The 14,870-nt window shown below is 37.1% G+C and overlaps 1 protein-coding gene across 6 annotated transcripts in view; it reads right to left on the reverse strand.

Moving 5' to 3' along the window:
- Positions 1-14,870, reverse strand: part of LOC136858352 (VPS35 endosomal protein-sorting factor-like) — a 326,083-nt gene that overhangs the window by 237,054 nt on the left and 74,159 nt on the right. For all 6 annotated transcript variants that reach the window (XM_067137830.2, XM_068225497.1, XM_067137825.2 and 3 more), the window contains one exon: positions 8,240-8,416. In XM_067137830.2, coding sequence (XP_066993931.2) covers positions 8,240-8,416 — 177 coding nt within the window. The remainder of the gene's footprint in view (positions 1-8,239; positions 8,417-14,870) is intronic.

A 14,870-nucleotide genomic window follows, 5' to 3' on the forward strand; every position in this document is an offset into this window, starting at 1 on the left:
TACCAAATAAAGTCAGTACATAACTACGTCAATAATAATAATACTACTAATAGATGTAAACAACTCCATAGCCACACCTCACAAATAATAATAATAATAATAATAATAATAATAATAATAATAATAATGATAATAATAATAATAATAATAATAATAATAATAATAATAATAATAATAATAATAATAATAATAATAATAATAATAATAATAATAATTGTATCGGGCGGTACACCCCTACGCCGCACTTTTAAATCTTGCACCAGTAAAACCTCCTCTATAGGAGAAACACCGAACTTGGAACTTGACTTACTTAAACTTTTCCTCAGAAGATGTCACTACCATAAGTTTTTTTTATGGTGAAGTTTCCTGAACTGTGTGCATTTCAATTTGTTTTGTTTTCCGTTCTTGAAGAAATTCGGACATTCTCTCATAGAGGTCACTGCAAAAAAATATGATCATGTACCCTGGTGCGAAGTGAAGGAACTTTTTTGAAGAAATTTTGTATTCATAAGTTTGTTCTTTACTAAATTACGTTCATTCATTTTTGGGTTGGCAATATTGACCTTTTCTTTCCGCTAATTTTGAATTCAGCCAATCCCTAATTTCTGTAATTAATTTTCAGCCTATCACGTCTTTCTTATTCGATTTTGAGTGCAAACCTTGTATCCTCCAATAAAATTCTGTGGGTGTGTCTTGATTATTCATGAAAGGTCTCGAACCTTCCCCGAGGGTTTATAAACTGCGGATTTTCACGTCTCCTGGCCACTTGATCAACATCTAAGTGTGTGGACCTGAAGGAGGAGGCGGATGGTGCCTCTTTTGTCAGGCAGCAGGTCTTCAGCAAGGTAATGGCCACTTAACATCTTTATTTCTTGCTACCTCAGCGGGTTAAAGGTCCGAAACTTTAATATGTAACCAACTTCTCTAAAATGTAAGTTCTGCCGGCTTATGTAAAAACCTTATAAATCTGTAACTGTAATTTGGGGATAGAGAGTGATTTACCCTCTCGAGCTCCCCTTCATTTTGGTTTGAGGTAACTACGTTTTGGTAACTGATTTTCTTCTCTTCCTTAATGTTTTAAATTTCTTTCTTATACGGGTCACCTCCATAGTTTGGGAATAGCCTCTGTTTCATCGGCCTGGTGCCTGTTAGGTTTTAAGAAGCTAAATAGAGGAGTGCAAGTATTGGCCTCCTTTCATTTTGTTTTTGGGCCATTTATTTAACTGTCATTTCTTTTACACGAAGGCCCTGTAGGTTGGGTACTAGATACTCCTGTTTCATTTGTTGTAAGTTGTGCCTTGTGGGCAAGTAACTGTAAGTTTAGGTATGTCCTGGAATAGGCTTGAAAAAACTGAGAGCATCTCAGCTCTTTTCAAGTGTTGGAAAAGTGCCTCTAGGAGGCTTGATATTGTAAATTAGGGAGCAAGTGTTCCAGGTACTAGGGGATTTCTTCCCTTTTGCAAATTTATGCTCCTCTGTAAAGTTTGATCTGGAAGTTCAAAAGTTGTAAAACTAGGGGCTCAGGTGGTGGTGGTGATTATTGTTTTAAGAGGAAGTACAACTAGGCAACCATCCTCTACTAGGGGCTCATAGCCCAAGCGTGTTAAGGATTTGAAATCTCGGATTTTTCTAAAGTCTTGTTTTTAATTTGCTATGTAATTGTTATCTCACTAAGTGAGAATTTGTTAACTTGTTGCTTTTCGATAAATAATAATAATAATAATAATAATAATAATAATAATAATAATAATAATAATAATAATAATAATAATAATAATAATCGAGCTTGATATTTCCATTATTTACCTATGGGTTAGGGGATTGTTTCCAAGTTATACTAGTCCATTACACTTGCATCATATTTCTGAGTGTATCCATAAATTCCGGCAGCCTGGTGGCGGAAGATGAGTGAGGGCTTCCCAATAGCTCATAGTGATAATATGCAACTTGCCAATGTAATGTTGTGTGCATGTATCTACTCTTTGCCTAGTGACAGATTTTCTGTTGACGGCTTGTCTACTGATTAATAATGAACAGTGTATTTTCATGAAGTTGCAGATTCTTAAAACATGAATTTCCTGGAGGAGTAAGAAGGGAATTTCATGGTAAGTGTCCCAGTGAACGAGTTCCAACCCATGAAGGAATAAGAAAAATAGTGAATGAATTTTAATGAAAGGGATGAAACGCTCCAGGATATTAAAAAATGACTAGAACAATCCTGAGAAAATCCTTAAGGAAATTTGTGCAATAAGATGAAGTCTTGTATTTTACTGCACTGAGAACAATAAGAAAACTGAAATTTAGACCATATAAAGTAATGGATGTGCAAAGTTTAAGCTGAAGAGATCCTGCTGCTAGAATACACTGCTGCAATTAGTATCTTAAAGCCAGTGAGCAGTGGTGATTTAAACCCTGCATTGGTATGGTTTCCTGATGAGAGGTGGTTTTCTTTAAACAAGTCGGTACATTAAAAAAAAAAAAAAAAAACACCCCTCAAGAATAATTCACGTAACTCAACTTCACACTCTCAAAAATGGTACTGGGTATGCCATCAATGCAACAAGAATAACAGGGACCAGATTTTTTCTAGAGACCATAATTTCTGACTGTTATATTGAGTTGATCCTTTCTTTTTTTCTACAACTGAATGAACAGGAAAGGACATTTGGATAATTTCAACAAGACGGGGCTACAGTTAAAATGGCATGCAACTCAATTACTTCAGTGCGCAACATTTTCAGGGAATGAGTAATTAAAACGCCTAGGTCGTTGCAGACCACTCAACTATTTTACCAAGAGTAATTTACTGGATTTGTGTTTATTCTCGCTAATTTAATATCATTTATACTAGGTGTATGCATAAGCTTTTGCTGGTTTATGTGGTAAAGTAAACACGTAATTTTTAAGGGATATATTTTTTTTTTTTGTTTATTCAAAATATTGACCATCGGCTTCTACACACTTCACCCATCTTTCAGGTAAGTTATGAACAACATGCCAGAAAAACTGCTTTGTCTTTTGCGGCAAACTATTCAATGAGCCGTTTTCCAACTTCCTCAAAATCTCTGAAGTGCTGCTCTGCGAGCGCATGCCCCATTGATGTGAAGAGGTGATAGATGGCGCCAAGTTGGGGCAGTACGGCGGGTGCAGAAGGATGTCCCATCAAAGATTGAGTTTTGCCTTTTCCTTCAATTGACCAGGCATTTTTTAACCATAATAATTTCTTAATGGTAAAATGTATTCTGCACATCTTTCAACTTCAACACTACTGTTGCCCTTGGAGTGGGATTTGTTCCAAAAATATACCCAAGAAAGAATGGATACTATTCTAAGTAGGAAACAAGAAACCCTTAATAACAAATAATTATGGTTAAAAGATGCCAAGTCAATTGAAGGAAAAGGCAAAACTCAGTCTTCAAGTTTAGAAACAGATTTAAATGAATACCCCTCTCCTGTCAAGAACATTTCTAAAGTCAGTCTTACTGAGGAGGAAAAGAGAACGTGAAGTCAAGGCCCAAATTTCAATTGGATAGGAAAGAACAAGGAAAAAGAACTAATAACTACCACTGCGGAAGTCGAAACGGCTATACAAAAACTCCCTAACCAGGTCCAAAATGAAGTTAGACATGAAGTAAAAAAGAAAATTCCATACCTTGTAAAAGGTTTAAAAGTCTCCCATAGTAGTATTGAACCCAATATGAGTCTATCTCGCAAAATAAAACAAGAAGAATAGTAATTACTAAAGCTGATTAAGGGGGTGGGGGGGTGAAATGGTAGTTTCAAAAAGGAGGAATTTATCAGAAAACTAAAAAAATTTCAACAATAGCTCTGTTTTAGAAATAGATCGAGACCCTACAATACGTACTCAGAAAAAGTTAAAAGCAATACTAAAAAGTGCAACCTTCATTTTAAATGAGCAAGATGTCCAGAAACTGATTAATATGAATTCCGGTCTTCCAACTGCAAGGGCCTTACCCAAGTTACACAAAGAAGGAATACCCATACGACCAGTTGTAAACTTCCGTAGCAGTCCTACTAACAAAACATCCCAGTACATACATACATTCTTAACTAATCATTATGTTTTTCAAAATAAGACACCAATAAAAAAATTCAGTAGATTTCTGTAAAGTACTTAAGAATTTTAAGTTAACACCACATCATATAACAGGTTCTTTTGATATCAAAGACATGTATACAAATATTCCAGTAGATGAAACAATACAAATCATTAGGAATAATTTAAGAGAAAACAAACAACGTAGCCTACCAGAAATAGAAGACTTCATTAATATACTTAAATTTGTTTTGGAACACAATTATTTCACATTTTACAAGAAGATATACCAGACAGGAAGGCCTCCCTATGGGAGCTCCCGCTTCTGGCATTTTAGCCAACATTTACCTCGATCATCTTGAACAGACCAAAATAATAGGACAAATAGAGGATCTTAATCTAAGGATATTCTTTGTAGACGATACGTTTATAGTAATAGATCAAAGAGTGAATAATAGTGATAATATCCTCAATATTTTAAATTCAATATATTCCAGAGTAAAGTTTACTGCAGAAAAAGAAAATGAAGGTTCCATAAATTTTTTAGACATAAATATAAGACAGGATAAGGAAGAGTTTATTTTTAAGATACACAGAGAGCCCACTTTTACTCCTTATGAACTTCTGCCCTCCCGTATATACAGAGCATTTAATATACCTCTCTCCCACGTGGAACGAGAAAAAGAATTGCTTTTTATCCTAAACAAACCCAATATAATGGTTTTGGACTTAATATGGTAAATAAAATAATCAGAAAATTCAAGCAGAAGTTTCATACTAATCTAACGCCCGAAATAAAGAAGATAAATATGCTAGGTTCACTTTCAACAATCCTAATATACATGCAGTAACGAATTTGTTCAGAAAACATAACTATAAGATTGCATACTCAACTAGTAATAATACTAAGCAAAATTTTTTAAACTACAACATCGTTATTCCCTACGGAAAGACAAACATTTAGATTCAGGGGTTTACAAATTAAAATGGCATCGATGCGAAAAGTCTTATATTGGGCAAACTGGACGCAGTTTTACGGTAAGATACTTAGAGCATGTCGATGCCGAGAGGCATAAATTTTTTTTGTTGATAGGCCAACATCAACAACCGGTCATCAGTTCACCACTATAGAGCAAGATTTGACAATATTACGTAAAAGAAATAAAGGTGGTCTTCTAAATACACTAGAAAATATATACATTTGTTTAGATCAACAAAGCAATCAGGATAATAACCTGAATGATATAATTGATAATAAGAACCCTTTATACGAAGGGATATTATCACTTCTGGAAGCATCAGGCATTAAAAACAATACAGACAATAAAAGAAAGAAAATGAACAAACCTCTGTCCTCCCGTATATCTATTCCCCCTACCCCTTCTTCTAAAGCCGAAACCGTGACCGTAAGCGACACGCCTCCTCCCCACTCCACAGCCTGCCTCCCCTGAAGGCAGAGCAAGCTTTGGAACACACACATCATTACTTCACAAGACAGAAGGCTGCATCAGCTGTCGCTCCTCCAAGGACACAGTAGATTTTATCAACAACAAGGTATGAAACCACTCTTTTATATACTAGGTTTCCTTGTCCAGAGTTAAAACATGCTTTTAGAAAGCAATTCCCCATTTTATTTCATTTCAGATTTCGGGGAAGCTCTTTTAATAATAGTAAGACAGCAATCAGCTTCAGGGATCCTCAATTAATTGAATTCAAGAGACACTTTTATAAAATTAAAACAAACAACATTTGTCTTGGAAGGAGCAAATGAAGAGAACATCCTTATAAAATATCGAACAGTGACAAAGGAAGGAAAATTATTTTTCAAAAACAATTTATTAGTAAACAAGCAGAATATCATACATCATAGTGAAAAGTGCTGGAAACAAAAACATTTTTTATAACATCTATTTCAATTAATAGATATAGTTTTAAAATAGGCTACAATAAGTAAATCCATTTCCCTCCCATTTCACCACCCCATTCAACCATCCACATTGATTTTAATTTATTTCAATTTTTAAAATTCACATACCGATACATTTTAAGTAAAACAAGGTACTTATTAAGATGTTCTTAAGAAGATAAATACTTTGTAATTTCACCTGAGCATTGTAATACAGCTGAAGATGTTCCAAATGGAATGAAACATGTACTGTATATGATTGATAGATTTGCTTAATGCAAATATAAATATCAAAAAGGTGGAAATTTACTGTTACTGATTCATTGTAAGTGGCATGTTCTGAGCTGTCAGTGGAGAGATGGCGTGGAATGACATCAGTAGACGAGTAAGTTTGAGTGATGTCTTTAAAAGTAGGAAAGATCACAATATGAAGATAAAGTTGGAATTCAAGAGGATAAATTGGGGCAAATATTTGTTTATAGGAAGGGGAGTTAGGGATTGGAATAACTTACCAAGGGAGATGTGAAATAAATTTCCAATTTCTTTGCAATCATTTAAGAAAAGGCTAGGAATACCAGAGATAGGCAACCTGCCACTTGGGTGACTGCCCTAAATGCAGATCAGTAGTGATTGATTGAAGTGCACTCTCACCATTATTGTTTATTATATTGATGGATGAAATTATGAAATGTGTAAAACAGTTGCAGATGATGTGGTGATTTGGGGAAAGGGAGAAAAGGAAGTACAAAGGAGACTGGACATTTGGAACAAAAATCTGAGGGTGTTTGGCATGGTAATTAGTAAAAATAAAACTGTTGTCATGCACTGTGGAAAAGAGAAAAAAAGAAGCCAGGTGAACATACACAGAGAACGGTTAGAGAATGTAGAACAGTTTACATATCTAGGTAGCATTATTAATGGAAGTAAATTTTTGAGAGTTTTTTAAGTTTATGCAGTTTATTTTAGAAAAAATTTAAGAATAGATTTTTCCTTTTCTCCCAGTTTAGTAAAGTTGTGTATGTAATCACTCACTTCAAAAATTTTGTATTATATGTTTGTACTATTTAAGGTAACTAGTTATAACCTACAGCCTTAATATGTTAGACAAAGTAGGGCTTTTTCATGGATAATAAATAAATAAATAAATAAATAAATAAATAAATAAATAAATAAATAAATAAATAAATAAATGGAAGTAATGAAATCAACCCTGAAATTAATAACAGACTAAGTAAAGGTACAACATTTTATCATCAAGTCAGAGAGCTTTTATGGGATGACAAAGTACCCAAGAGAACAAAATTAACATTATATAAACAGTATTTCATACCAATTGTAACATACGGACTAGAAACGCTGGTAACTAATAAGAGACAAGATAGTAAGATCCAAGCAGTAGAAATGAAATTTTTAAGAACATTGGTTAAAAAGACGAGAAGAGATAGAATTCAAAATATTAAAATCAGAGAAGAGCTAAATACAGAACCATTAGTACAGAAGATACAGAAAGCAAGACAGATGTTTTGGACATGTAAAAAGAATGGGAAAGGAACGGGTAGCAAGAAGGGGATTGGAAAGAGAAGTTAAGGGAAAGAGACCAGTTGGAAGACCGAGAAGAAGATGGATGGATCAGATTTGGAAGGACATTAGAGATGCTGGATTGGATGTGGCGGAAGTAATGGAGCAGGAAAAGTGGAAGGACAGAAAGGAGTGGAGGAGGTGTGTTAACCACACCCAGGTGACTGGAATGGAACATTGATGATGATGACGACCAGATCCCGAAGTACCAACAAAATCAAAGCTGGTGATATTCAATCAGTTCTTCATACCAATCTTAACCTATGGTATTGAAACCTGCACCCTCACTAAAGAACGACTCATCGAGGTTGCAGGCATCTGAAATTAAGTTCCTGAAGTCCACAATTCAAAAAACAAAACTGGACAAGTTAAGGAATGACATGGTTAGAAAGGAAGCTAGGATTGAAACATCATTATCAGATCGGATCAGCATGTCCAAACTGAGGTGGTTTGGGCACGTAATGAGGATGGAGCCAACAAGGATAGCTTAAGTTTACTTGGAGACTTGTGGCAGGAAAATGGATGGTGAGAAGACCAAGAACCCACTGGATGGACATCACAAAGATGGACACTGCAGAACGGGGAAGGACACTGGAGGAAAATGGAACTATAAAATGATGATGGTGATGATGAGCAAACTATTTTTTATTTTTATTTTTACTATCAAGCATCAAACAAAACTATCCAAAATATCTCACCATATCAACTGCCATTTTAGACAGTGGATCCATCTCCTGACGGGCAAACTGGCTGAGGGGGTCACTTCCATCTAGAGCAGCTCCAAGAGGATCAAGGGTTGGAGTTGGAGTAGATGATCCTGTGCTGCTAGTAGTACTACCACCAAGAACTTTCTTAGTTACACGGCTCTCTGTTACCTGTAAGCAAATAATGTGGTAATTTATTAATGCCATCACGCTGTTGATAACTTAAATACACACTTCTCCACAAAGTGCATGAAATATAGAGATGCATGAATCTAAGATATGTGAATTCTTAGCCAACATAAGTTTCTTCCACAATAAGCTTCCAACAGTAAACTTCCAAATACACTCAAATAATAAAAGGAAAATACTCATGTGAAAACTATAAGAAATCTGTTAAGATTTTCATAATTTCTCCAGAAAAAGATGCATATGGAGAATAAGTTAAATCTATGCCATAAGGCTTTCTTCTGATTGTTACACATTCCGAACCCACAAAGTTTCACAGCTTACCCTCCAAAACTATATTATTACATCAGACTTGGAACAAATGGGTACAAAAAATATTCTATACTGTTTTATTGTAAGGCAAGTTAGTTTGCAGTTATATTTATTTGCTATTATAAAAAGAAAATACTGCTGGTAAAGTAAATCAACTGCACAAAATTATTCTGACAAGAGGTGATCAAGTTCCTGCAACACTGGAAACAAACAGTTGTGAATTTATGGAATGTGAAGAAAGGATGATAACAGAAAAAAGTATTATAGTGACATTTTCGAGATCACCAACTTCGTGGGTTTCCCACATCTGAAGAGAAAGTAAAAAATGTACAAGGTACCATGTCTGAGAATACAATTTATTCATGCCAAACAATCTGCTTCATACTCTATACATTTTAGAGACAAACTTCTGGTAACTAAATAGCTCAATTCTTGCATAAAACATGCATCTATACAAATTGTACTTAGTGGATGGGATAAAGCTTTGAATGGGCTAAAACATAGGAAAGCTCCTGGAGTAGACTCAATTCCAGGTGAAATACTACAAGCTCTAGGGGATAAGGCAAAAACTTCTTTATATCAACTAGTAAATGATATTTATACTAGCAGAGAAGTACCAGAAGATTTTGAGAAAACTGTATTGATACCTATCCCAAAAAGTAATCATGCAAAGAGATGTCAGGATTATAGAATGTTAAGCCTGGTAACACATGCCTCCAAAATTATTACAAGAATTGTCTACAATCGCATGGAGAAAAGAATAGAAGAAAATATCTCAGAGGATCAATTCGGGTTTAGAAGAAAGAGAGGAACAAGAGAAGCAATTCTGAGCCTTAGAACAATTATTGAAATGCCCTAAGAATCAATAAGAACATCCTAATTGCTTTCATTGATACAGAGAAAACGTTTGATAATGTTAACTAGAATATTATGTTTAAAGCCCTTATAAGTCTGAAAGTGGACTACACAGATCGGAAAATCATCTGTCAGCTGTACAAGAACCAGACAGCGCTTATAGGAAAGGAGGATATCAACGCGAAAATAATAAAAGGAGTAAGGCACCTCTATTATTCAATGTGTATTTAGAAGAAGCAATGAAAGAGTTTTCAGCCACATCCACCCATGGAATAAAAATAAATGGCCAACTATACCAAACAATATGTTTCGTGGATGATATTGCCCTCATAGCTGAAACTGAGAAAGAGATAGAGACCTCACTAAAGAAACTGAATGATCTAATACTAGGATGTAACATGAATGTTAATAAAACAAAAACCAAGATAATGAAATGTACTCCGGATGGTAAACAGGATGTTAATGTTTGGTTGGAAGGAGAAAAATTGCTTCAAGTAAATCAGTTCAGTTATTTGGGAAGCATCATTGCATCTGGTGGGATGCGTGAAAAGGACATCTGTTCTCGAACAGCCGAGGCTAAAGAAGGTTTCAATAAGAAAAAGAAGCCTGTTGACCTCCAAGGCAATATCTCCACCAGTAAGAAAGCATTTCATTAAGAGCTTCATTTGGAGCATTGCAACCTATGGCTGTGAAACCTGGACTCTATTAAAAGGCTGATAAGAAAAGAATAGATGCATTCAAAATATGCTGCTGGCGTTGAATGTTACGAATACCCTGGACTCACAGACTAACAAATGAAGAAATTCTCAAGAGAGCTGAAGAAACCATCAGTCTAGAGAAAATGATCACGAAAAGAAGATATAGTTGGATAGGTCATTTACTCCGGCATTCATCATGGTGCACCACACTGCTTGAAGGGAAACTGGAAGGAAAGACTATAAGGGGATGACCAAGATCAGGGTTCCTCGATGGGATTAAAGGGTGACGTCCACATCAACTAATCAAGCAGCTGGCTCAGGATAGAAGGTTGTTGGACGAGGACAGTCATGCTACCCACCAACCATCTGGTTGAGGAGAATGAGAGAGAGAGGATGGGAGAGAGTGCACATGGGTTTGATGAAGCTTGTGCACTTGTCATTTGAGTTCTACAGTGTTCATGTTTTAACTAATCCACAGCAAATGGTAGAGCACCGAATGCAAGTACATTCTAAGTTCGAGGGTTTATATTTGTCACTTTCATGGATTGTTACATCTGATCTTAATAACATACCAAAGGGGCACCTGTGGGTCTTGTGTAACAGCAATGTTTATCATAAGGTATTTGTTAAGGAAGTCTTACACATTTGTACAAGGTCTATTACATACATCTGGCAGATTACAAATTATATCAAAATTCAAGTGCAAACAGGAAAATATCACAGCAGTATGTTACAGAATACATGGAGAAGATAGAGAGAGAAATGAAGATACATGAAAAGATACAGAGATGGAAGCATTAAGGAATAAAATGGAGGAAAAATAAACTAAAATGGTATGTGTATATTAAGCAAATAAAAGAGATAACATAATTTATAAATGAAAAGAAAGAGAATCTGAGAAAAACCTAGATAACAAGAGAAGAACTTGATTAAGTAATAGTAAGACAAAGGCACCTGGACTGGAACATAATCATGGATGAGAAATGGTGGGAAAAGGCAATAAAATAGAGAAAAGCCATGCACACCCTGATCTGGCTGCATCTGGTTAGGGGAAATACACTGACTGACAGAGCAAATGCAACACCAAGAAGGAGTGGTTCGAAAGGGATGAAAGTTGGGGAAAAAACAGAGACGGCACGGACGAATAATTGATGTTTATTTCAAACCGATATGCAGGTTACACAATGCGCATGGCATCGACTCAGTAGGATGTAGGACCACCGCGAGTGGCGATGCACGCAGAAACACGCCGAGGTACAGAGTCAATAAGAGTGCGGATGGTGTCCTGAGGGATGGTTCTCCATTCTCTGTCAACCATTTGCCACAGTTGGTCGTCCGTACGAGGCTGGGGCAGAGTTTGCAAACGGTGTCCAATGAGATCCCACACGTGTTCGATTGGTGAGAGATCCGGAGAGTACGCTGGCCACGGAAGCATCTGTACACCTCGTAGAGCCTGTTGGGAGATGCGAGCAGTGTGTGGGCGGGCATTATCCTGCTGAAACAGAGCATTGGGCAGCCCCTGAAGGTACGGGAGTGCCACCGGCCGCAGCACATGCTGCACGTAGCGGTGGGCATTTAACGTGCCTTGAATACGCACTAGAGGTGACGTGGAATCATACGCAATAGCGCCCCAAACCATGATGCCGCGTTGTCTAGCGGTAGGGCGCTCCACAGTTACTGCCAGATTTGACCTTTCTCCACACCGACGCCACACTCGTCTGCGGTGACTATCACTGACAGAACAGAAGCGTGACTCATCGGAGAACACGACGTTTCGCCATTCCCTCATCCAAGTCGCTCTAGCCCGGCACCATGCCAGGCGTGCACGTCTATGCTGTGGAGTCAATGGTAGTCTTCTGAGCGGACGCCGGGAGTGCAGGCCTCCTTCAACCAATCGACGGGAAATTGTTCTGGTCGATATTGGAACAGCCAGGGTGTCTTGCACATGCTGAAGAATAGCGGTTGACGTGGCGTGCGGGGCTGCCACCGCTTGGCGGCGGATGCGCCGATCCTCGCGTGCTGACGTCACTCGGGCTGCGCCTGGACCCCTCGCACGTGCCACATGTCCCTGCGCCAACCATCTTCGCCACAGGCGCTGCACCGTGGACACATCCCTATGGGTATCGGCTGCGATTTGACGAAGCGACCAACCTGCCCTTCTCAGCCCGATCACCATACCCCTCGTAAAGTCGTCTGTCTGCTGGAAATGCCTCCGTTGACAGCGGCCTGGCATTCTTAGCTATACACGTGTCCTGTGGCACACGACAACACGTTCTACAATGACTGTCGGCTGAGAAATCACGGTACGAAGTGGGCCATTCGCCAAGGCCGTATCCCATTTATCGTTCGCTACGTGCGCAGCACAGCGGCGCGTTTCACATCATGAGCATACCTCAGTGACGTCAGTCTACCCTGCAATTGGCATAAAGTTCTGACCACTCCTTCTTGGTGTTGCATTTGCTCTGTCAGTCAGTGTAATTATGATAATGATCCAGAATCTGGCGAAGGAGCATTTGTGTAGTATTTCTACAGCTACAGCCAGTGAGATCATGTTTAATTTGTTTTCAGTTCTTCTATCATAATTATCATTTTCTCTTTTCCAGTTCCAGCTGGGTTGGGGCATATATGGTACTTCTCCACCTTCTTCTCTCCTTCCACCATTCTGTTTGATTTCAAGTTCCTTGTTTTCCATCTTGCTCTGGGTCTCCCTCTGCTCTCCTCTCTTGAACTTTGCTTCCATCATCAGTTGTTATTGATCATTTCCTTCTCCATTCCATTCTTTTTATATGTCCAAATATTAGTCAATTTTTCTCCATTCTGTCACTAAACTTTTCTACTCCAATTTCCTTCCTGGCATTTTCATTTTTTTCTGTTGTCTTTCCTTGCCTTTCTTTATCACACTTCTTAGGAATTTCACTAACTTGAATTTTACTCTCTCTTCTTGTCACTCCCTAGTTCTCTGCTGCATATGTCAATGTGGCTGTACAGTACATCTCGTACATCACTTCCTTCTTTCAAACTAGATTCCATACATTCTGGCAGAATGTAAATTATAACACACCATGCTGCTTTCAACAGAGACCAACAGATTGAACATTTTATTCTTCATCTGTCTACTCATTACATCACAGAACAATTATACTGTATATACGAATTGGTACATGATGCCAACCTAACAGCACTATCATTCCCAATATGGAATAAAAATTCAAGTAATGAAAAAACAGTGAAAGCAAGTGGATTTTATATATATATACAAAAAAAAAAAAGGCATTGTATGTACACAACATCCTCACAATCTAGTTGCTCAAGAGGTTCACATCTTTCACAAAGTTTAAGTGCTTATTTCTAGACAAACTCTTTGTTAGCACACCTGCAATAATTTCTTTTGTTGACATAAACTCTATCAAAACTTCATTTCTGCTACAGCTATTTTAATAAAATGATACCTTATATTTATGTGCTTTGATCTCTCTTTAATCTCAACACAATTTGCATTCTTAACAGCTGGCTGATTAGCATCATAAACACAAACTAATTCTCGACAATCTCTTCTAGTAGTCTTTTCCTCTTTAAAATTCTACTCAACACAATTACCCTCTTTGCACAAAATGTGAGACTTACATATTCAGCTTCTGTGGTACAGAGAACGACATAGGACTGCCTTTTACTGCCCCATGCTACTGTTCCCTTAGCCAAATTAAATACATAACCAGTGCTTCTGTCAGTCTTATCACAGGTAAGTCTGCATCTGCATATCCTTCAAGAAATTTTCCAGACTTGGAATAAGCGAGATGGTCCCTTTCAAATATCTTAGAGCCCTCTTGACATATGCCCAGTGTTCCATGGTGAAATTACTATTAAATCTACTCAATTTTGTGACAACAAAAGCAAAGTCAGGTCTAGTACAAATCATAGCATATGTGAGGCAATCAATTAGAACTTGGTAAGGTACATTTGGACATTTGTCTGGATCTCCACGCTGTATATTCAGTCCAACTTCCACAGGTGTGAAGACTGGGTCAGCATGTGACATATTAAACTTAATCAGCATGCTATTAATGTACTGTTCCTTATCAAGTTAAGTTTTCTGACTTGTCTTGGTTAACCTCATCCCTAAAACAATTTTAGGCTCATCAAGATTTTGTTTTAGAAGGATGTAACTATTGTTTACAATATTATCAATTTTGCAGAACATCAGAAAATCATCTACATTAACAGCTACAACACACAGAGCAGAACCACTACCCTTAATATACATGCACGATTCTGTTTTTACATTCTTGAAACTTTTACTATGCTATGGCAACTTATACCAAGATATAGATGCTTGTTTTAAGCTATAAATTGCCTTGTGTAATTTATCTTCAGAGCCCTCAACAATAAAACTCTCAGGCAGCTTAATGTAAATTCTCCCCTTAAGATCACTATTCAAGAAGGCTCCCGTGACATCTAAATGTGTAATATATAAATCTAACTTTACAGACAAGGCAATTAACAATCTTAAAGCAGATTAATGAAGTACTGGAGAGAATGTTTCATGATAATCAACACAACACCTTTGGGTGAAGCCC

This window comes from Anabrus simplex, chromosome 1 (assembly GCF_040414725.1).
Source record: "Anabrus simplex isolate iqAnaSimp1 chromosome 1, ASM4041472v1, whole genome shotgun sequence".
Taxonomy (NCBI): domain Eukaryota; kingdom Metazoa; phylum Arthropoda; class Insecta; order Orthoptera; family Tettigoniidae; genus Anabrus; species Anabrus simplex.